This window comes from Lepidochelys kempii, chromosome 11, assembly GCF_965140265.1.
Source record: "Lepidochelys kempii isolate rLepKem1 chromosome 11, rLepKem1.hap2, whole genome shotgun sequence".
NCBI classification, from domain to species: domain Eukaryota; kingdom Metazoa; phylum Chordata; order Testudines; family Cheloniidae; genus Lepidochelys; species Lepidochelys kempii.
The window spans coordinates 33,043,548-33,065,243 of NC_133266.1; the positions used below are offsets into that span (position 1 = coordinate 33,043,548).

The window sequence follows — 21,696 nt, forward strand, 5'->3', positions numbered from 1 at the left end:
TTTTTTTTGGTTAGGTAGAGAAATACTATTAACACAAGAAAACACAGTACTGTACGTAACATCTCAGTTTGTTAATCTTCCAATATGTATGGCTTGATTCTCCCAGCTGTACTTTTAATTCACAATGTGTATATATTAAAAACGTGATATTAACAACTCACCTTTCTGCTTTATGCTATGAATGATTGTCCTTCCCTGTTCATCTGTAGCCATTAGAAATGTAGTAACACATTCATTTTCCCCTTGTAACGAGCAGGGAATAGATTTATCCTTTGAGAAATCTGTGGAAAAAAAAGCCACCCAGTAGGTCAAGTGCAATTTAACATGTAATAAAAAGAGAGACTATGGATTAATATGCGTCATGGCCTTTTCCCCATATAGTAAAGACAGGAAGAGAACTGCAGAAATATCCTAAGAATGTCCGCTATATTTAACAACTTTTTCTTCCACTCTAAATGGCTTTTTGTTTTTGTTTTAGATTTTCCACGTATGTTTCAGAAGAGTAGGTCCAGGTGTTGTCAATCTGCACTGACCATCAAGTGCACCTATCAATCTGCTGCAGTGTGAATTTCAGTGAATTGCAAATACTTCCAAGACACTTTCCACCATTTGTCTAGGGAATAGAATAGCCCTGATTCTAGTACAAAGTAAACAATATGTTCTCTTTGGCTTAGAGCTACTGGTAGTATGTCTAGATTACGTTTCAGAAGTAGATAGTCACATTTCAAACAGATACTGATACCTTTAAAAGGACTACCATTTATTCCTTCCACAATGCAATTCCTAAAGAATACTGTGGCATGTATCGTGACAATAATAAAATATAAATTAATAACAGAAAACTGTAGTTGTGGGATCATTGTAATGTGATTCAGAGGAAGGCAGATACAAAAGTAATCCATTATGACAATCTGCCCAGTTTTACTTGCCCCTTCACTTAATGTATTTGTGTGGGAAAACTTAATCCAGGTTTTTTTCAAACCTTTCCGAAGTAGGGAACCTTTCATGGTGAGTTCATTCAAGAGGTGAGGGGTGGGAATGAATAGTTGTGGCAGACAGCAAATAAGAAGTAAAATGATTGGAATCTGAGACTGTATATCCAATTCCAGAAGTGCCACAATTCCAATTCTAACATTATATAATATCTTTATATTTAGAAAATACCCTTCATTTTTAGCAACACCTGCTAACTCCTCTATAGCTGAACATCTGTTGTTGCTTCTGTTATAAACTACAGTTTCACGACATGTACACTATAACTCAGCTCTAAAAATTAGCTTTTACTTTTAATGAATTTTTAAAAGAAGCCTGTCGGTCTTTGTTATTTTTAGATAGATGTGAGAAAACTAGAAGTTTGTCAAATGGATTTTTAAAAATGAAATGTTATTGGTGTTTAAGGCTCTATTCACCACTCCTTCAGACAAAACTCCTGGGAGTTTGGCTGAGTAAGGAGTGCCAAATAGATCAACCTAAACCTCTCAAACATCCAAATCACAAAAAAGGAAACAAAGAAAGAATGAATTTGGCTTACAATAATGGAATTTTAAAGGAAGCTATTGTACATACAAAATGTCAACTTTCATTTACTACGTATCACATACTTTCATATAATTTGGCCTTTATTTATATCAGACATAGGGATGCAACATGGCCACATAGTCAAGTGATTACAAGAGAATCTCAGTTTTCATTTAAAAAAAAAAGTAAGTTTCTAGTTCTCAGTACAGTAAAGAAAAGCTTGAAAAATGTGACCCAAATGCATTCAAAAAGGCTCAAGAACCAGAAGGCAAATAAAAGGAACCCCAAATTTATTACTTTTTAAAAATGCCATAACTCAAACTAAGCTCAGGATTTTTCAGGGCTTGACTCCAGAGTTTTGACAACACTGCTTTAATTTCTTAAATTTTACTTACACTGAATATATTCATTCCTCCTCCAAGGTGTCCCACTGTTTTAGTATATGAGGTCATTAACACTAGGTATTATCTAGGTTTTTAAAAAATTCATACTGTGGCAAGATGGCCGGTTTTAGTCTGGTGGGCCCTGCGCTTTTCTTGGCGGGGAGCTAAGATGCCCCCCTTGGCCCTGCTCTGGGGTGCCGAGGGCCCCGCTACTAGCCCGGGAAGGTGATAGAGGAGGGAAGCGGGGGGAGGGGTCTGGGTTTGCTCCTCGCTCTGAGTCCCAGCCTCTCTCAACCCCTGTGGGTTTCTTACCCTCATCCCCCTTAGGTGGGGGTTACCCTCCGTCCTTAGATGCGGGAGGGAGGGAGGGAGTCTCTCTGTCCTGCTGGGCAGGGTCTCCCTTACTCCAGTTCTCAGGTCTTCCAAATCTCTGAACATACCTCCAAGCTCCAGTCTTTTCTCCTTCCTCCTCCTCTGTCTGCCTGATGCAGGGGGTTTTATTAGGTTCCTAACAGGGCCTAATAAAATTGACTGCAGGTGCTCCAATTAATCTGCAGCCACCTTCCCTAGTCTACAGAGAACCACACCTTAATTAGCCTTAAATTTATATATCTAGCACTCTCCCACTGCTCCCTGGCCCTCCTGTATCACAATACAGCCCACTGTAGTGCACACTGAGCTTTTAACAACAAGACAACACAAAAATATGTTTAGTAGACATTTGTAATTTGCACTAATTATGGTATCTGTGGCCATGATCCAGTACCTTACTCCAGTTTTATACCAGCATACCACCATTGATTTCAGCAGAGTTTGAAATCAATGGAGTTACACCAGTATAAAACTGCAATAACACAGTGGAGAACTGGGCCCTGAGAACACACAAAACTCAGTTAAACCTCAGTGGGTTCCTGGACATGCTAGTGGATGCAAAAAGAGTTTTAGATTGCAGCATTAATCAGGTCATCTGGAAAAGTTCTTGTCTTTTTAAAAAGGTATCCCTACTGCTCCCCATCTCAAAAAAGAAACAAGAATTTAAATAAAATAACAGTAAGGAGCTGATTTTAAAAACAAATTTATCTGAAGAATAAGGATAAAAAATGTACACATCAGTTCAGGGGCGCTGGAACTAGGGACGCTAGGGGTGTGGCAGCACTCGCTGGCTTGAAGTAGTTTCCATCATACGCAGGTCTTACAGTTTTGTTCAATGGCTTTCAGCATCCCCACTACGAAAACTGTTCCAGCTGCACCAGTTTAATTCCTTCTGAAGTGTTTCAGCATTGTAGTGGGTCAGGTAGCATGCAAGGTTCACCCTAGGCAGCAGGACTATAGGATTAGTGCCTTAGGTTTACGTTGCACTGAGATGGGAAGCTGACACCTTTAAAGGGGTGCCTCCTCTTAAATGTTCTTCATTATGCCAAAGTGGGACAAAATTGCAAATAGATCTGCCGCTTATGCTCCTTTGAGTTCTTTTCTAATCATACTGTCCTGGGCTTTTAAAATTGCTTTATTGTGACTCATACAAAGAGTAGACCTGATAGGATGTGTGTGCGGAGCACAGTTAGGGGAGAAGTATGAGAACACACTGAACCCTGGCTGTGCATATGCCTTAGGGATGCAGCGCATAGCAAGTGCCGGGCCCTCTCCCCAATCTGCAGCTCATTTCCCTGATCCTCTTCTCTGCCTGACTCCATAAGCTGTGTGAGTATGTTCCTCCTAACCCTGCTCCCTGGCTTGTAGCTCCATACCTAGCTACATGGAGGGACACATGCCTTCTTGACCTTTCCTCAGTTTCCTTCTCTGGCTCCTGTGGGACATACAGATTTTTGCGACTACCTCAGCATTTTTAGATATTTACAATTTTTAATACTTAACATTAATTTGACAATTTCTCTTCATCCATGAAAAACAGTAGCATAAAGTAGCACCTATATAAACTCAGAAACTTCAGCACCTCCACCAGTTGTTGTGTTATATTGACGCCCTGTTGGAGCGTAGGGACAAGAACATTCAAGTGAGCTTCCCGCACAGCGCTTATAAACGTGACGCTAGTGCTTAAAAAGTAGGAAGTGAAACGGACTCTGCATAGAGCACTGCCAAGTGCACAAAGCAGGCAATCTGAAGAAACAGACAAAACCATGTATATGTATTTGTGTGTATTTATGTTTAGAAAAAGCAATGATATTGCTTAGCGGTCTTGTTTAAAGTTTTATTTCTTTGTCTATGAGGGTAATATTTTATTCAAGGTCAATTTCTGTCCTGGAAGTTCTCATGGACTTCAATGGGATCACTGCATATGCATCTGAGGGCCGAAATCACAATGAAACTTATGGGTTGGGTATAATTTTACACCTAGATGCTTTTGTCAGGATACTACTTTCATTGGGAGTTTGTATTAGGGCACATAAGACTAAAATTCAGCCATAGGTGGATTATAGTTTTCAAAAGTTTGTTAGGAAACTAGGTGTATAGTGGTGAGTTAATTAATCTGAAGAGATAAATAGATAGTTCTGACTGCTATTAATAAGGATCTTTTCAGTGCAGTACTGTATATGTTGATAGATAGTGATAGGATCAAATAACCAGTATAATTTTTGGAGCCAATCCCATGGAAAAAAACTACGTATGTACTGCAGTAATTTTCAGATACTGTCTACACCTTTATGTAAAACTAATGAAAAATGAAGCTACAATTAACAAGGCAGACAACAAAAGGCAGTTAAATAAAAGATGTACAAACCTTCTGCACTGTTGACAGTTGCATCAACTAATCTACATTTTTCACTGCATTCTGCCTGTGACTGGACATCAGAAGCCAAATGACACTCTATGCAGCTCCTGTGAAAAATAATTCAAAAGCTCATCAATCGCCGTCTGTTGCAAAGCACAAATATAAAGAGGAATACATATGCTGTCTACTTTTTAAAAAGAAGCCAACAAAAGGTCTTGTGCTAGAGATACAGTAGTTCTCAGAAATGTGATATGTATTGCCTCAAGAAAACCCCTGAATAAAGGTACTGTAGTTAAGTACTCTTTTGCCCTTTTTCTTGCTAAGCTCTTGTTAGTTACCAGACAGAACCCCAGGCAACATTATTCATGTATGTCTGCTAAAGAAATGGGGTTACTCATACATAGCATTCATTTTTAAAGATAAAGGTTCTGAATTAAGCCTTCACTAAATACTTGTCAGAAGAATGTCTACCAAATGGACTAATATGTGAGGAGGCTGGGAACCTAATATAAATCTCCCTATGTTTAAAAATCTCTTAAGTAACGTGTTATATTTACCAAGTGACTAAAAACATGTTTAGGTATCTTAACAGATGTCTCTCAAATATGATTCACTTGTCTCAGGAGCTACTAACATAGATACTAATTAAGCTGATGCAAGTTATTGGCAAAAGTAACTTCAAAATATCTTATTTATTTTATTTACTTGTACAATGACTGGAATATTTAAAAACAAACTCGGGGTCTGATCCAACTCCTGCTGAAGTCAATAGAAAGTCTCCCAGTGATTCAATGGGACCTGGAGTGGGTCTAGAGTCTACTAGCGGAATAAAGAAAATACATAAATGAAGTTCACATAAGAAAATTGTTGTTGCAAAGTATATTGGAACAATTCTAGGTTTAAAGCATTGACTGGATTCAGAGGCTGAGACTCTGAGAAGAACAACTCTGTAGGACTATCTAAAAAGAAACTGGCCATCACAATTGTTGCATTGAATTACATACCTCCATGAGAATAATGCTGAGAGTTCTGTGATTCTTTTCATGGGATGGGGTGACCTTATCACGCACAAGTGAAGCAGTGAATAGACTACATGAGTGGGTAAGGGGATAGTCGCTATCAAATGTAGATACATTCAGTGTTGTTGGTGTTTTGGTCATATTTGCCATGTTTCTCAAACTACTGCCCTTACTTTCTCAGCTGCCTAACCATGTCTCAGTCCCCTCTGACCTGGTCTCTTAACTTAGCCATGTCTTCCACATCTTCTCTCTCTTGGCTTTTCCAGCCATATGTTTCAGCTGTCATGGCAGTGACAGAGAAAGAGGAAAGATGAAAAAGTTCTGACAAATGGATGATGTGGAATATATTTTTAATATACTAACTAAATGCCCATCAGATAACTATATATCTCCTATTAGTCTGCTGAATTAGAGTATAAACAGATTGATATATTTACTGCATAACGTACTTATACTCAAGGGCTATGTTTACTCAAAATATTATGCACCTAGCCCATGCATGCGAGTCTTGAGCAAACTGTATTGCCCTTTTGGGACCTGATCCACTAGTTGTACAGAGCCATGGTGGTGTAAGTTACACATCATGGAACTGGTTCCTTTCTCATTTACAATGCTATATTGAGAATAAGGCAATGGAATTCCAAAGTGGTAAAGACATTGTGGGAGAAGAAGCAGGCCTCAGGTATAAACCAATGTAAGTAGCAGAGTAGCGATACTTTAATGTAACTTGCACTGATTCAGCACTCCATGAACGTGCAAATGTACTTTGCACCACTACGGTATTCTATGGGGAGCAATTCAAGCACCTTGCCTAATTGGGCAGTTATGCCTACTTAAATCAAGGCTGAATTTATCCTTGGAAGATTTGGCGATAGTGCAGGCATATGAATGTGTGTGTTTAGAGGCTCTGCTTTTCTTACCCTCTTTTTAGATGCTTTTACTGATATACCCTCACATGTAATATCTTTTGCATATCTCAATGAAGATGAAATCAGTGCCTCTTTGCCACTTACAATCAGTCTCAGGTTGGCTTATACCTGATGCATAACTTACACCACTGCTTTTATCTCCACTGAACTCATCCAGACACACCTGTAGCAGCTGGGCCTGCTTAATCCACGCAGCATTTAGCTGAATTTGGTATTTGAGTTGCTATATATGTGTAAAGCTGGTGTAGCTTCTGAGAGCAGAACTTAGCCTAATGAATCCATAGACATAAATAAATTAACAGTCATGTTGTAAACTTTATTATATGTTCCTTCCCTGTCTGTTTTCCTTTCTGTGATATTGGTTATGTTGCGGTGTTGTTGTTCTGTTCCATGAACAGATGTCAGTATTGCTCAGCTGAATTCATCGTGGGGCTTCTTTGTACAACCAAGTAGCAGAAGTGGAAATGTGACATGGTGCTCTGTGCCAGCTGAAACTAGGGGAAGTATTTTTCCTAAAGTTCATTTTGAGATCTAGCGGATCAATGCTGAGAAATGTTTGGTTTCTGCATTATGATTAGATTGCACAGAAGAAGCAGAGAAGCTCTTAGGTTCTAGGACCAACACCCAAGAAAAATGTGGTGGGAATAGCACCCCAGAGCTATTAATATACTGTACACGTCTGAATGAAGCAGAAAATACAAACATGGTAAAAACAGTACCTTACCGTTTGGAACTACAAGGATCACCACACGTAGGGCATCTTTCACATGTGCTACCCGAGGCCCCGGGATTTGTGCAAACACATGTTCCACAAATGCATTCACCTCTTCCACTACACAGTATTCCATCCTCAGAAACACAGGAGTTAATGTCAGTTGTGCAGTTACAATATTCACCAGTCCATCCCCTGTGGCATACACATTCACCACAGTCACAATCACCATTACCTAGAAAAGTAATGGTTATCCTGCCAGGTTAGTGTTTTCATTTAAAAGTGACAAAAGAAATCATTACAAGCATTCTATTTCAGAATGCACATTTTCATTACTACCAGCACCTCTCATATTTAAAAAAAACCCCACCCTTTTCAATGTATAGTTAAACATAAAGGGCCTGATTCGCATCTCACTTAAACTAGTGCAACTCTATTCACTTTAATGGAGTCACTCCTGATATATGTGGGTGGGAGATAAGACTCGATCCTCCAGATTGTCTTTTCATTGACACTGGGATAACTCCAACCTATCTGATTCACTACTGTGCTACTTCAGAGAGATGCCAGTTTAACTCTATTCCCATTGTTTTTAATGGACTTGTTCTGGATTACAACACAGTAGCAGATAGAATTCAGTCCAGAAGAAGAAAAGAAATATAAAGAGCCTGATTCTTACTTCACTGACACTGGTGTAAATCAAGAGCAATTCCACTTATATCATTGGCATTACTGGTATAAAACCAGTGTGAGATCTGAATCAGGCTGAAAGGGATTAAATACAGGAGGGCATACTTGGATAATTATCAAAAAGAGAAATGTTACAGTTTTGGGGACAGATCTGGAAATGACAAAATGAGACACACACACTCTGGAGTTGACAATAGCCTGGCGGTTAAGGCACTCACCTGGGATGTGGGAGACACAGGAACTTGTCCTAACCACTGGGGTACAGTCCCTCATTCTCTCTGGTCCAATTAATATTTAATTATTTATTTGTAGAAAATGGAAGAGCTCCAACAGGAAAGATTGAGACACTGCTGCTATAGCATCACAATTAGGGCACTCACCTGGCATATGGAAGACCCATGAGCTGGGACTCCCACATGCCAGGTGAGTGCCATAACCACTGGGCTGTGGGGTATTCTGGGGTGGGAAGGGATCTCTCTCTCTCTCTTTCTCTCATTTTTTTGCAGAAATTTTTGAAAGGTCCTGATTTCATGCTGATGTGGAATGAAAACAAATGTCAAAACCATGAAATTAGCTCACATATGGAAATACTCCTATAATGAGGGTTACATCTACATAAAAGGTTATAGATTTTAAAAATAGTTTAAGGGGGACATACCTCCACATTGCACTCCTTTAAATCTCACACAAGAGAAATTGTCACATTCGCAGTATGGCCCATAAATATTTCCGTACACAGAGAAATGGCAAATACACTGCCCGCAGTAACAGTCACCTCTCCCGCTGCAGGAGCTCTGCTCTGGAGACCTTTTACAGGAATTTGTGCTCAGGGAGTTTTCATTACATTCACAATAAGGACCCATGTAGCCAGGGTTGCAGGCACACACTCCACACTCAAAAGAGCCCTTTCCTTTGCTGCATTTGGAACTGTTCATCTCAGCCTCTTTCTGACAGTTACAGCTGCATTCTAGCTGAATATCAATTTCCAGGGCATCACTCAGGCCGACAGGCTTTATTACAATCTGCCTCCGCCTTTTCTCACAGGAAGGTAGGCTTACTGTCATGTTGAAAGAGACCTGGAAAAGAAAATATATTAACCATTCATGGCTGCAGCATACTAAATGCAAAGAATACTCTGGAAATATAATGCACAGCCAAGAACAAGAATTTATTAGGTATTGCCTAATAACTCTCAATTTGTTTGGAAGAGATTTATTAAATAAAGGAAGCAAGATTTCTGCCTTGGTGTTCTAAAAATCTCTCTCATTTTTACAGGAATGAACGTCATCTGAGAATCTGTTATCTACTTACTGTGTCTCCCACTTTTATATGGGAACATTTCCTCTGGCGCGGAAAAATAGTACCATTGTTACAGATTGCCGTGAAAGAGAGATTGAGTCCTTCTGTGTCTCCTAACACCTCCAGCTCCACTTCAGATCGCAGCTCCTGAAAGAAAAGGAACACGATGGATGCAATGGTTGCTAATGCTCCACGTCTTTGTGACGTATATTGGAAAAACACAACCGTATCTGTGCAGTAAAGAATTCCGGATTTTGATACTTTATTTACATACTTCTTTCTTACAAGAAAAATGGAAAATGAACAAAGTATTGGCCTTTAGGCCAAAGTCGACTGCCATATCAGCTGAATATCTGATACCAGAATGACCATATCCTGCATTTGTAGGGGAATGTACTTAATGCTCTAATAAGTCTTCTTTCATTTCTAAGTACTTTGCTCCCTTCTGTAGGTTTTAATTTAGCCCTAGCCTTATTGAGGAATTTATATGATCACTATGCTAACACTGTAGCTTTCCTTATTTAGCATGTAACCTTGCAGTCTTTGCTCAGGCATGACACCCAGTTTTGTCTGAGAATAGCCAGAGAAAAGACTCCAGGATTTGGCCCTATCTTTCCAGTACCAAAGCCAGCCCTAATCCTTTGGCTCTGGCTCACTCCCTTGTGTAAATCTAAGTTTCTTCTTCTTCCTGTTTTCGTCTGTTCCCCAGGTGGAAACTCTTTCAGTTTATGAGCTTTTGCTTGGATTTCAAAATGGATTCAGTAATGCCAGAAATTATGCTACTGTTGCTTTAGGAAGAGAGACTCTTCATGCTGCTCCCTGCGCTCCCTCAAACTCTGCTTTCTGGTTTTCATTCTTAAATGTTTTTGTATTACACTTTTGAAAATATACTGAGACTTAATCCAAAGATCACTGAAGACGGTGGCAAGATGGACTCCTGTGGACTTTAATGGGATTTCTAATTCAATCAATAGCGTGCATCAGACTAAACCTCAGATTACATAATCCGTTTGATGGGAAATTTTCAAAAGCGCTTAAGGGATTTAGGAGCACAAGCCCCACTGACTTCCAATGGGATTTGTGTTCCTAAGTTCCTTAGATGCTTTTGAAAATGTCCACTTTTTCTTAAATTCCCTGGAGACTGTCAGGTGAGTCATCCTAATGAATGGGACCACTCACTTGAGTACAGGTTTGCAGGACTAGGTGCAATGGGCATTAGCTGAAACTTCAAGTGGAATATGTATAAATTTGCATAACTGTCTCATTTGTATAAGCTTTGGATTCTCTACATTGTCTGTTTATCTACCTCATTTTAATTATATCTTTCCATCTGAAAAACCTCACTGAGGTATTATTTTAATAAGATAAAGGATAGCAGCACATTTGTTAAGCAAGATGTTTAATATATTCCTTTAGCTCCAAATCCACTCTACAGCACACAGCTTGAGCAACAAGGCTGTGCAGTGAGGATCAAGTTGGGGAACTGCATGGGATGCAATCTCTCCCTCTTTGCTGCTACTCCAGCCCAAGGCTGAAGTAGCCTCTGTGCTGCCTGCATCTCCCTCTGAAGCAGGAAGATTGGCACATCCTCTCGCTCTGCTGTTCCCCAGCCTTCTCTGTTTGGAAGCACAAACGAACCTCCTTAGAGGGCTCTAATTCAGCTGGCAGGTTCTGTGCAATCCGTGTGTGGCATCCCCAAATTCTGCCCTCTCCAGGCAGTGGAACTATATAGTTTCTGCTGCCAGCAAGGTCTTGTGTGCACATATAGGGAGGGGACAGGGACTTACGGTAACCCTTAGTGCAAGTTATATTATTGCCAACTCCAAGCATTCAAAAATTATGAGTCCAGCCCCGGAAAATCATGAGATTTGCTTAAAAAATCATGAGATTAAAAATAATAAATTTTGTGTTCTTTTGATTTGCCATCTGGTGTGGGGATGTTTAGGGTCACATGGTGAAGCTTTACTCTGCAGCCATGAAGGCAAGAAAATTCCTTAAAAACAAACAACCCGCCTCCCCCCGCCCAACCAAAGATTCTCAGACAGTAACAGATTCCAGCAGCCGGGGCTCTAACAAAAGCCTCAGCTACCATAAGAATGATGCTAAAATAAGGAGAGTTGGCAATGCAGACTTTATAAGATGTACCACACAATAGGCTTATTTTCAACTCCTCACTCCATCAGCTAGATTGGAGGTCCAGGGCTGAAACTGAGATGCAGCACGGCAAAACTATTTAAAAGTGAAATTGTAATTGTAAGTACAAATTAAATGCTGCTGTGCATTAGCCCATTATCCTTTTGGTCAGATGGATGGGATGGATCTTTATCACCATGTCTCCATTTTCTATTTGTGAAATGTTTTTTTAAATTAAAAATATGTATCACCTTCAGCTGAAAATGAATGGAAATATGGGGTCAAACTCCACCCTGTATTCACCTCCATGACTTTAAAAGAAGACTCACATCTAGTGGGTTACATGGGCATAACTGGGATCAGAATCTGGCTCCCAAGTACAGTGAGCATTAAAATGTTCCTGCAGAAGCACTTTTAACTCAAAAGAATTCCTGAATGAAACAGACATCAGCAGTGTTACAAACTTAAGCCTTTGCCAGCAGCTCCCTTGATCAAAACTGGTCCCTGGTCTTTTTAATATATTATTCCTTCAATCTTTCTTACCCTGTAAGCCAAAAGAGACGTGGGTGCTGGAGAGAACAGAATTCTTTGTATTTTTAAGAATGCTGGAATAACTTGGGGATCAACAGGCTTGATTTCAGATATTATGCAACTTGAATGAGTGCTTTGAAGACACAAAGCTAATACAGAATTTAACCTTTGTCAAAGCAAGTAGCGACATGCTTACTGGAGACTATGAATCACACTGGAGCGGCAGGAGGGGGGGGAACATGAGAACATTATACAACAAATATTTTGACAGCTCATAGTTTCCTAATTTGCTTACTCCCACTGAAGATTTTAGAGGCCAATATATCTGAGTGATATTAATAACTTGAGTTTATATAGTGTATTTCATATAAAGAACAAAGCATTTTAGAAACATTCACAGATTGAACCTAACACCACCCTTCTGAGGTAGGTAATTATTATTATTTCTATTTTACAGATGGGGAAACTGAGGCAGAGAGAGACACTGCAAGGTGACACAGGAGTGTGGCAGAGCTGGAACTAGAACCTAGAATTTCTAAGTCCCAATCATGTGATTTTCGACAAGTCCACCTTTATTCCCACCACAATTTCAGCTTTTCTAGGCTCCCACCAAATATAAGGAAATGGTGTTTCATTCAGTGAGGCATCACTTCATTTTTATTAAAAATATTCTGCAAAATAAATATTACCCTCAAGGAGGTGGGGAGGAGGATTTTCTTAGTGTTTGTGTTAACTTGCTTTTTGTGCTTAAAAGAGTTTCAAACTAATGGAATAATTAACCTTTAACATTAATAAAACGGGCACGAATAAATTCTGAAAGTCTCTCAGCCAGGAGGCCTTGATTAATATATGGCACCACAGGTATCTATAGGAGGCTCTCATTGGCACTCCACTCACTCTCTGCCCTGATCAGAGGAACCCTGTACTTTTCAAACTACCCACTCTTTGTGGAGTGCTGAGCAATGTGGGAGCGGCCAGGATCCATTTTCCAGCTTCACTTCCCTTGCAGATAGTAAGTAAAAGTGGCGTTTCATCCATTAAAGGTGGGGTAACAGTATCTATGTCCTAAAATTCCATCCTCAATTAATCCTAACAGAAGGCATTTACCCTTAGTCCTAAATTAAACTCCAGAGGTGAAATCCTGGCTCCACTGGACGTTTTACCATTGACCTCAATGGGGCCAGGATTTCACTGCAGGTCTGTTACAATAGTAGTCCTTGATTGATTGATTTTAAAATGCACTGTCGTATTTTTTTTTTTTACATTACAGAAAATCTGTTGGTGTTTATTAGAAACTCATAGTATAAAAAGCTATTACAATTAATTATAAAAGATTTCATAATTTGTGCTACTTTTTTCTTTGTCCTGCAAATCAAAATAATTTTGTAGAACATATTAGAGATATGATACAAATAAAGGATGCGAGAATAAAAAAGCACAGGAAATGATAATTACAAAAAGGGGTTTTTTTAAAGGTAGTAATTGTTAAAGTACATGCTTGTAATAAAGAAAAGCGAAGTAAAGAAAAACAAAACAAAACAGAGACTAACACCCTCAATATATTACTATAAATGTACCCAGAGAGATTCCAGTTTTTCCATATCCTTCTTGTAGTGTGGGGCCCAAAACTGGACACAGTACTCCAGATGAGGCCTCACCAATGTCGAATAGAGGGGAACGATCATGTCCCTCGATCTGCTGGCAATGCCCCTACTTATACATCCCAAAATGCCATTGGCCTTCTTGGCAACAAGAGCACACTGTTGACTCACATCCAGCTTCTCGTCCACTGTAACCCCTACGTACTTTTTTGCAGAACTGCTGCTGAGCCTTCGGTCCCTAGTCTGTAGCGGTGCATTGGATTCTTCTGTCCTAAGTGCAGGACTCTGCACTTGTTCTTGTTGAACTTCGTCAGATTTCTGTTGGCCCAATCCTCCAATTTGTCTAGGTCCCTCTGTATACTATCCCTACCCTCCAGTGTATCTACCTCTCCTCCCAGTTTAGTGTCATCTGCAAACTTGCTGAGGGTGCAATCCACACCATCTTCCAGATCATTTATGAAGATATTGAACAAAACTGGCCCCAGGACCGACCCTTGGGGCACTCCACTTGATACCAGCTGCCAACTAGACTTGGAACCATTGATCACTACCCGTTAAGCCCGACAATCTAGCCAGCTTTCTATCCACCTTATAGTCCATTCATCCAGCCCATACTACTTTAACTTGCTGGCAAGAATACTGTGGGAGACAGTTTCAGAAGCTTTGCTAAAGTCAAGGAACAACACGTCCACTGCTTTCCCTTCATCCACAGAGCCAGTTACCTCGTCATAGAAGGCAATTAGATTAGTCAGGCATGACTTGCCCTTGGTGAATCCATGCTGACTGTTCCTGATCACTTTCCTCTCCTCTAAGTGCTTCAGAATGGATTCCTTGAGGACCTGCTCCATGATTTTTCCAGGGCCTGAGGTGAGGCTGACTGGCCTGTAGTTCCCAGGATCCTCCTTCTTCCCTTTTTTAAAGATGGGCACTACATTAGCCTTTTTCCAGTCATCTAGGACCTCCCCTGATCGCCATGAGATTTCAAAGATAATGGCCAATGGCTCTGCAATCACATCCGCCAATTCCTTTAGCACTCTCGGATGCAACGCATCCGGCCCCATGGACTTGTGCACGTCCAGCTTTTCTAAATAGTCCCGAACCACTTCTTTCTCCACAGAGGGCTGGTCACATCCTCCTCATGCTGTGCTGCCCAGTGCAGTAATCTGGGAGCTGACCTTGTTCGTGAAGACAGAGGCAAAAAAAGCATTGAGTACATTAGCTTTTTCCACATCCTCTGTCACTAGGTTGCCTCCCTCATTCAGTAAGGGGCCCACACTTTCCTTGACTTTCTTCTTGTTGCTAACATACCTGAAGAAACCCTTTCTGTTACTCTTAACATCTCTTGCTAGCTGCAACTCCAGGTGTGATTTGGCCTTCCTGATTTCACTCCTGCATGCCCGAGCAATATTTTTATACTCATCCCTGGTCATTTGTCCAATCTTCCACTTCTTGTAAGCTTCTTTTTCGTATTTAAGATGAGCAAGGATTTCACTGTTAAGCCAAGCTGGTCGCCTGCCATATTTACTATTCTTTCTACAGATCAGGATGGTTTGTCCCTGTACCCTCAATAAGGATTCTTTAAAATACAGCCAGCTCTCCTGGACTCCTTTTCCGCTCATGTTATTCTCCCAGGGGATCTTGCCCATCAGCTCCCTGAGGGAGTCAAAGTCTGCTTTTCTGAAGTCCAGGGTCCGTATTCTGCTGCTTTCCTTTCTTCCTTGTGTCAGGATCCTGAACTTGACCATCTCATGGTCACTGCCTCCCAGGTTCCCATCCACTTTTGCTTCCCCTACTAATTCTTCCCGGTTTGTGAGCAGCAGGTCAAGAAGAGCTCTGCCCCTAGTTGGTTCCTCCAGCACTTGCACCAGGAAATTGTCCCCTACGTTTTCCAAAAACTTCCTGGATTGTCTGTGCACCGCTGTATTGCTCTCCCAGCAGATATCAGGGTGATTGAAGTCTCCTATGAGAACCAGGGTGTGCGATCTAGTAACTTCTGCGAGTTGCCAGAAGAAAGCCTTGTCCACCTCATCCCCCTGGTCCTGTGGTCTATAGTAGACTCCAACCATGACATCACCCTTGTTGCTCACACTTCTAAACTTAATCCAGAGACTCTCAGGTTTTTCTGCAGTTTCATACTTGAGCTCTGAGCAGTCATACTGCTCTCTTACATACAGTGCAACTCCCCCACCTTTTCTGCCCTGCCTGTCCTTCCTGAACAGCTTATATCCATCCATGACAGTACTCCAGTCATGTGAGTTATCCCACCAAGTCTCTGTTATTCCAATCACATCATAATTCCTTGACTTTGCCAGGACTTCCAGTTCTCCCTGCTTGTTTCCCAGGTTTCGTGCATTTGTGTATAGGTAGTTGAGATAACCCGCTGATCGCCCCTCTTTCTCAGTATGAGAAAGGCAGCATCAGGTTTATGTCCCTATTTGTATTTCCCCACATAATCTTAAACACATTCAATTTTATTTCGTGACTATATTCCCTCCTTTAAAAACATTAGAACAACCTCACAGCGGCACCATCACATAGCTAAAGCAGAGAATAGCATTCTTAGTGCATTGTTTTCCAATATCACTGCAAAACAGTGTGATGTATATGCTCAAACATTTGAACGTGTGTGTTCTTTTTTTCAGGACCGACGGAAAGTTTCTGTAATGCTGGGCATCTGTGCACAACTGATGTGCTTATTGTAAACAACAGGATTTGTTTTCACCAAATCACAATTTAATATCTGAGAATAGCAGACATGCAAAAGGAGAAGTATGTTATAAACATACCTTATATGCATCAATGATCAATTGGAGAATATTTCCAGAATCTTTCTGAAGTTGTCCAACAGTAGCTCCAGGAATAAGTTTGGCATAATTCTGTAAAGAGCAAGTACAAAATATAGGCTTGAGCTGTTAACAATAATTTGAAAGCATAAATTTGTAATAGGTGATATGGTCCATCTTGCTGGCAACCTCCCTCACCCCCCAAACCCATAACTACCAATCTAAAGAATTATAAGTAGGATTTTCAAAAGCACCTAAGTGACTTCAGAGTGAGCACAAGTCCTGTTGAAAATCAATGGAGGAGCACAAGTCACTTAGGAGTTTTTGAAAATTTCACCCTATAGTGTTCTCCAATTAAAATGAAAATATCCTCTCAACAGTTCTATTTGTTTTTAATAAAAATAATCAGAGCCTGATTCTGCTACTCTTACTACTATTGTAATGTTGTTCCCATCGGCCCGATATACATTTGTTTTAGAAACTGTACTTTTCTGAGGCCGGTACATGTTAACTAGCATATAGTGTACTGTGCACAAGGGCTCAGCGATGAAGGGGACATAAGGCCTCAATAAGAATGAGGTTGGCGAGCCTGGAACATAGGCTCTGAACTATTTGCTGCTGTTATATGACTGGAATACAAATACCACACATTAATCAATGGTTAGTTATAATTCAGGAAGAATTATCTGCCTAGTGCCCTGATTACATGCTGGGTTTGTGTTAAGAAAATTGTCGTCATTTAATGTCCAGTCTCACCTCAGTGCTGTCATTGTAGCATGACACGCACAGCTAGTTGTTAGAACTAGTAGCTAATATTAATCTCATCTGGTGGTTACTACATTGCATTTAGGGCTTGAACCAATGCTTATTGAAGTCAATGGGACTACTTGGAGATAATGAAAAGGGCAGTTAAAAGAGAAAATTGGTAACATGATAAACTCTGCAGAAGAAAGCTGCTGTTCTAATGCTGATTTTTTAAACATTAAAAACATTCAAAAAATCAATGAAGATGGACAATTTGATTCCCTTACATCCCTTTTATACTTTGCACTTCCACCAGTATTATGATTACTTTAAATATTATGTATGAAATACCTATCATTCATTACATTACTAAAGTGCTATTGTAAATCAGCAGGATTAAACACATTTGATGTTACAACAGGTGATTTGGCATGCCTGACTCCTGTGAATTATAGCACTCTGTCTTTGAAAGATTGTTCTTAGAATATAGAACTGTGCATTTTGTAAACATGGGCATTATGCAGACTGGTTATAAATGAGAGTTAGAGAGTTTGGAATCTAAAATATCACTGCCTTTTATCTGGGGCATGCAAAATAAACAGTAGGTGCACACTAGGCTTAGGGCCACCGTTCCTCTGTGCACAAAAATGCCATGGATGACAGTGTGAGTTCCATGGAAGGCACAGGTGCAGACTATGGATTGATTTTAAGGAAAGTTTCCATCTTTGAGCATATATTTTAATGTTTTTCCATATAAAGTTTCTGAGCTGATTTACCAGTGTAGTGTTTCAGAGTAGCAGCCGTGTTAGTCTGTATCCGCAAAAAGAAAAGGAGGACTTGTGGCACCTTAGAGACTAACCAATTTATTTAAGCATTTGAGTGTGGAGTGATTGCTTTGGATCGCATGGCTAATACTGTTAACCATTAGATACGGCAGGTTGTCTTTTTAGTGCTAGTGTGACACAAATAGACCTTCCAACTTTTTAGCATGCATTTACTAAAAAGTTGACTTATTTTATCTACAGATATATCTGCTCTCACTCATTCTCAGTGGAGTTAATTTGAAATTGCTCCATGGAGGTCAGTGGAGTTACACATGATTTGCACCAGTGTAAATGAGAGCAGAGCTTGTGACATGACCTAGGGTGGAAGAGTACTATGGCAAATTTAGAAGACCCAGGTGATATTTTTTGAACAGATCTTAAGCCTTGAGAACTTCGAGTGCCATTTGGCTATGTTGAAATGAGAGTTTTGAACAGCTCATTTTTAAACTGTATTCTCTTTGTCTAGCAGCAGCAGAAGAATTGCTTCACAAGAATATTTTTGTTTGCATGGCAGAGGATTCCATTTAGTTAGAAAGACAGTTTTGTTGTTTTTTCCTCAGCTTTAATTAGAATGATTTTTAACATAATTTTCCTTGAAAATAAATTATTTCATTTAAGGAAAAACTGTTTTGCAAACCTCCAAAAAGATTAGAAGAAACCCAAAGCTTTAGACAAAATTAGCAGTTTCATGAAAACTTAAAAAGAAAAGGAGTACTAGTGGCACCTTAGAGACTAACCAATTTATTTGAGCATAAGCTTTCATGAGCTACAGCTCACTTCATCAGATGCATTCAGTGGAAAATACAGTGAGGAGATTTATATACACACACAACATGAAAAAATGGGTGTTATCATACACACTGTAAGGAGAGTGATCACTTAAGATGAGCTATTACCAGCAGAAGAGCGGGGGTGGGAGGGGAGAAAACCTTTTGTAGTGATAATCAAGTTGGGCCATTTCCAGCAGTTAACAGGAACGTCTGAGGAGCAGTGGGGGGGTGGGGGAAATAAACATGGGGAAATAGTTTTACTTTGTGTAATGACACATCCACTCCCAGTCTCTATTCAAGCCTAAGTTAATTGTATCCAGTTTGCAAATTAATTCCAATTCAGCAGTCTCTTGTTGGAGTCTGTTTCTGAAGTCTTTTTGTTCTAATATTAGGCTTGAATAGAGACTGGGAGTGGATGTGTCATTACACAAAGTAAAACTATTTCCTACTCTGAAACCTCTCCTTACAGTGTGTATGGTAACACCCATTTTTTCATGTTCTGTGTGTATATAAATCTCCTCACTGTATTTTCCACTGAATGCATCCGATGAAGTGAGCTCACGAAAAGCTTATGCTCAAATAAATTGGTTAGTTTCTAAGGTGCCACAAGTACTCCTTTTCTTTCTGCGAATACAGACTAACACGGCTGCTACTCTGAAACATGAAAACTTAAAACACCATTGGATTCCCCTACCCTAAATGTGATACACATAGTCTGTCACACTTTCACTGTCATCACAATACTCATAAAAATAATTTTCAAATCAACAGCTTTTAAAAAGAAATAAATTTCTTACTCTGTTATAAACAGCTTTCAGCTAAGAATAATGATATATTATTTGGTCAGCCATATGTGAATATATTCCAGAGGAAGGATTTTTTGTTTGTTTTCCTGAACTTTTCTTTTTTTATAAACTATTTTAAACTGACATGCCTCATTTGTCAACAACTTCCTTCTCCCTCATGCACCCATGCCCCTCAGGTTTTACCTTTTGAGCAATCTTGGCAAATGTTTAATTTAAATCCACTAGTTCAATGCTACTTTAAAAGCATCTGTGGTCATATAATACATTGCTGTTTTAGTTTTGATTCTCCCACGCAACATGACAACTGCTATTTTAAAATTAGGGGAACTGACATGTCTGGCCATATTCATGGCAAGAATGCAATATTATAAGCACATACATCCTGTATTTGGTGACATAAAACACATGTTTTAGATAACAATATACACACCTATGTGGGAGGTAGGTCTGAGCCTACATTGGATCTGAAGCGGATTTGGAATATTAAATGAATAAATGACTGACATATGCCATGCTAAACTAAAGGGGGATTATAAATAGCTAGAAATATAAAGGTACATTTAATTATTTGACTACTACATTTATTTTAGACTAATGCTATCTATCCAAACTATTTAAGGAGCTTCTGGATAAATTCTAGTGTAGTGTTTGCCCTCCTTAGAAACTGAATTATCATCTGTCAAGTTCAATTATGTTTTTTGGTACAATAAAATACAGTTGCAAGTTTCTGGGCCTGATCCTGCAAAGCTAATGTAATTTAGGGAAAGCTCTATTAGGCTTAATTATAGTGGTTTCAACTGAAGTTTTGCCTGAGTAAGGCGTTGTCTGTAAAGGTTTCAGAGTAGCAGCCGTGTTAGTCTGTATTTGCAAAAAGAAAAGGAGTACTTGTGGCAGCTTAGAGACTAACCAATTTATTTGAGCATAAGCTTTCGTGAGCTACAGTGGCTCACGAAAGCTTATGCTCAAATAAATTGGTTAGTCTCTAAGGTGCCACAAGTACTCCTTTTCTATTTACTGTCTGTAAAGGTGCCACCAAAATGTTTGACTAAAGACATGAACCTTTGAGCATAGGGGTCCTTCACATTCTGAAACTAGGCTCCCAACTGAAGTCAGAAGTGCCCTGTTTCTTGGAAGCACTGGTTGGCTGATCCTATTTCCAGATGTGCCGAAAACTGATCTTTCACAGGTGGAGTTAAGTTTTGTCATTACATAAAGTGGCCCAGAGCAGTGCACACAGGTATTGTTGGTATTATGGATGAGTACATCTACATATACTGAGTGATGATTTGGGTTCAGCTGCATCTGCTATTGTATCTTATTAAATAATGAGCTCTTTGTTCAATGAGAAATCCCTAGCTCTGACTGTATAAGCACAATAGACTTCCATTCCTTAGCCTACTCTTGTTTCTGGAACCAAAATCATCCATTTTCCTCAAAATAGTTCAATTCCTTCTTTAGTTTCCTCCCCCCGTGCCCGCATCTTCCATACAACAATGGAACATTTCCCTTGCACAACTCATATAAAAAATGATCTCATGAAAAAGATCATGGTTAGTTTCTTGACTCTTGGATTTCAGTTCATCCTTTGTCAACAATAGATAATACACCACCTGTGGAAAGACTAAGAGGTTATGCATTTTAAAGTCTCATTGACTTCAGTGGGGCGTAAGCACTTGCTTAAAGTTAAGAACATGCTTAAGTGTTTTCCTGAATTGGAGCCGAAATGCACACTTGCAGCTTGATCCTGCTCCCAGGGAAGTCAATGATAAAATTCCAATGGACTTCAGTGGACCAGGATCAAGTCCTTAAGCAAGTCCCTGTCCTTCCTTGTCTTCTGGCACTCTGTCCTCTTCTCATTCCCCTACTACCCTTCTAATTGCTCCTACTTCACATCCTTTGGAGGATCTTCCTTCTTTCCCCCCCGCACATACACCAGGTTTCTGAGGGAATTTCACAGGGCTCTGTCCTTGGTCCCCTTATCTTCTCCTTCTATACCTCATTTCTGGGTAATCCCATCTGCAAACACAAGTTCAACTACCATCTCTATGCTAAGGACTCACAGATCTCTCTCTCTCTCTCTCTCGCCACTCCAGACCTGTCTCCTTCTGTCCAAACTAAAATCTTGGCCTGCCTCTCTAACATCACCCTCCTGGGTGTCTAGCCATCAGCTCAAATTCAATATGGCTAAAACAGGGCTTTAAATGGTTGGCCTCAATCCCTCTT

General features: G+C 39.9%; 1 protein-coding gene across 2 annotated transcripts in view; it reads right to left on the reverse strand.

Moving 5' to 3' along the window:
* Positions 1–21,696, reverse strand: part of ITGB6 (integrin subunit beta 6) — a 46,270-nt gene that overhangs the window by 9,272 nt on the left and 15,302 nt on the right. For both annotated transcript variants that reach the window (XM_073304735.1, XM_073304734.1), the window contains exons 9-14: positions 16,333–16,422; positions 9,294–9,428; positions 8,641–9,058; positions 7,305–7,527; positions 4,642–4,739; positions 162–281 (exon numbers count right to left, since the gene is read on the reverse strand). In XM_073304735.1, coding sequence (XP_073160836.1) covers positions 162–281; positions 4,642–4,739; positions 7,305–7,527; positions 8,641–9,058; positions 9,294–9,428; positions 16,333–16,422 — 1,084 coding nt within the window. The remainder of the gene's footprint in view (positions 1–161; positions 282–4,641; positions 4,740–7,304; positions 7,528–8,640; positions 9,059–9,293; positions 9,429–16,332; positions 16,423–21,696) is intronic.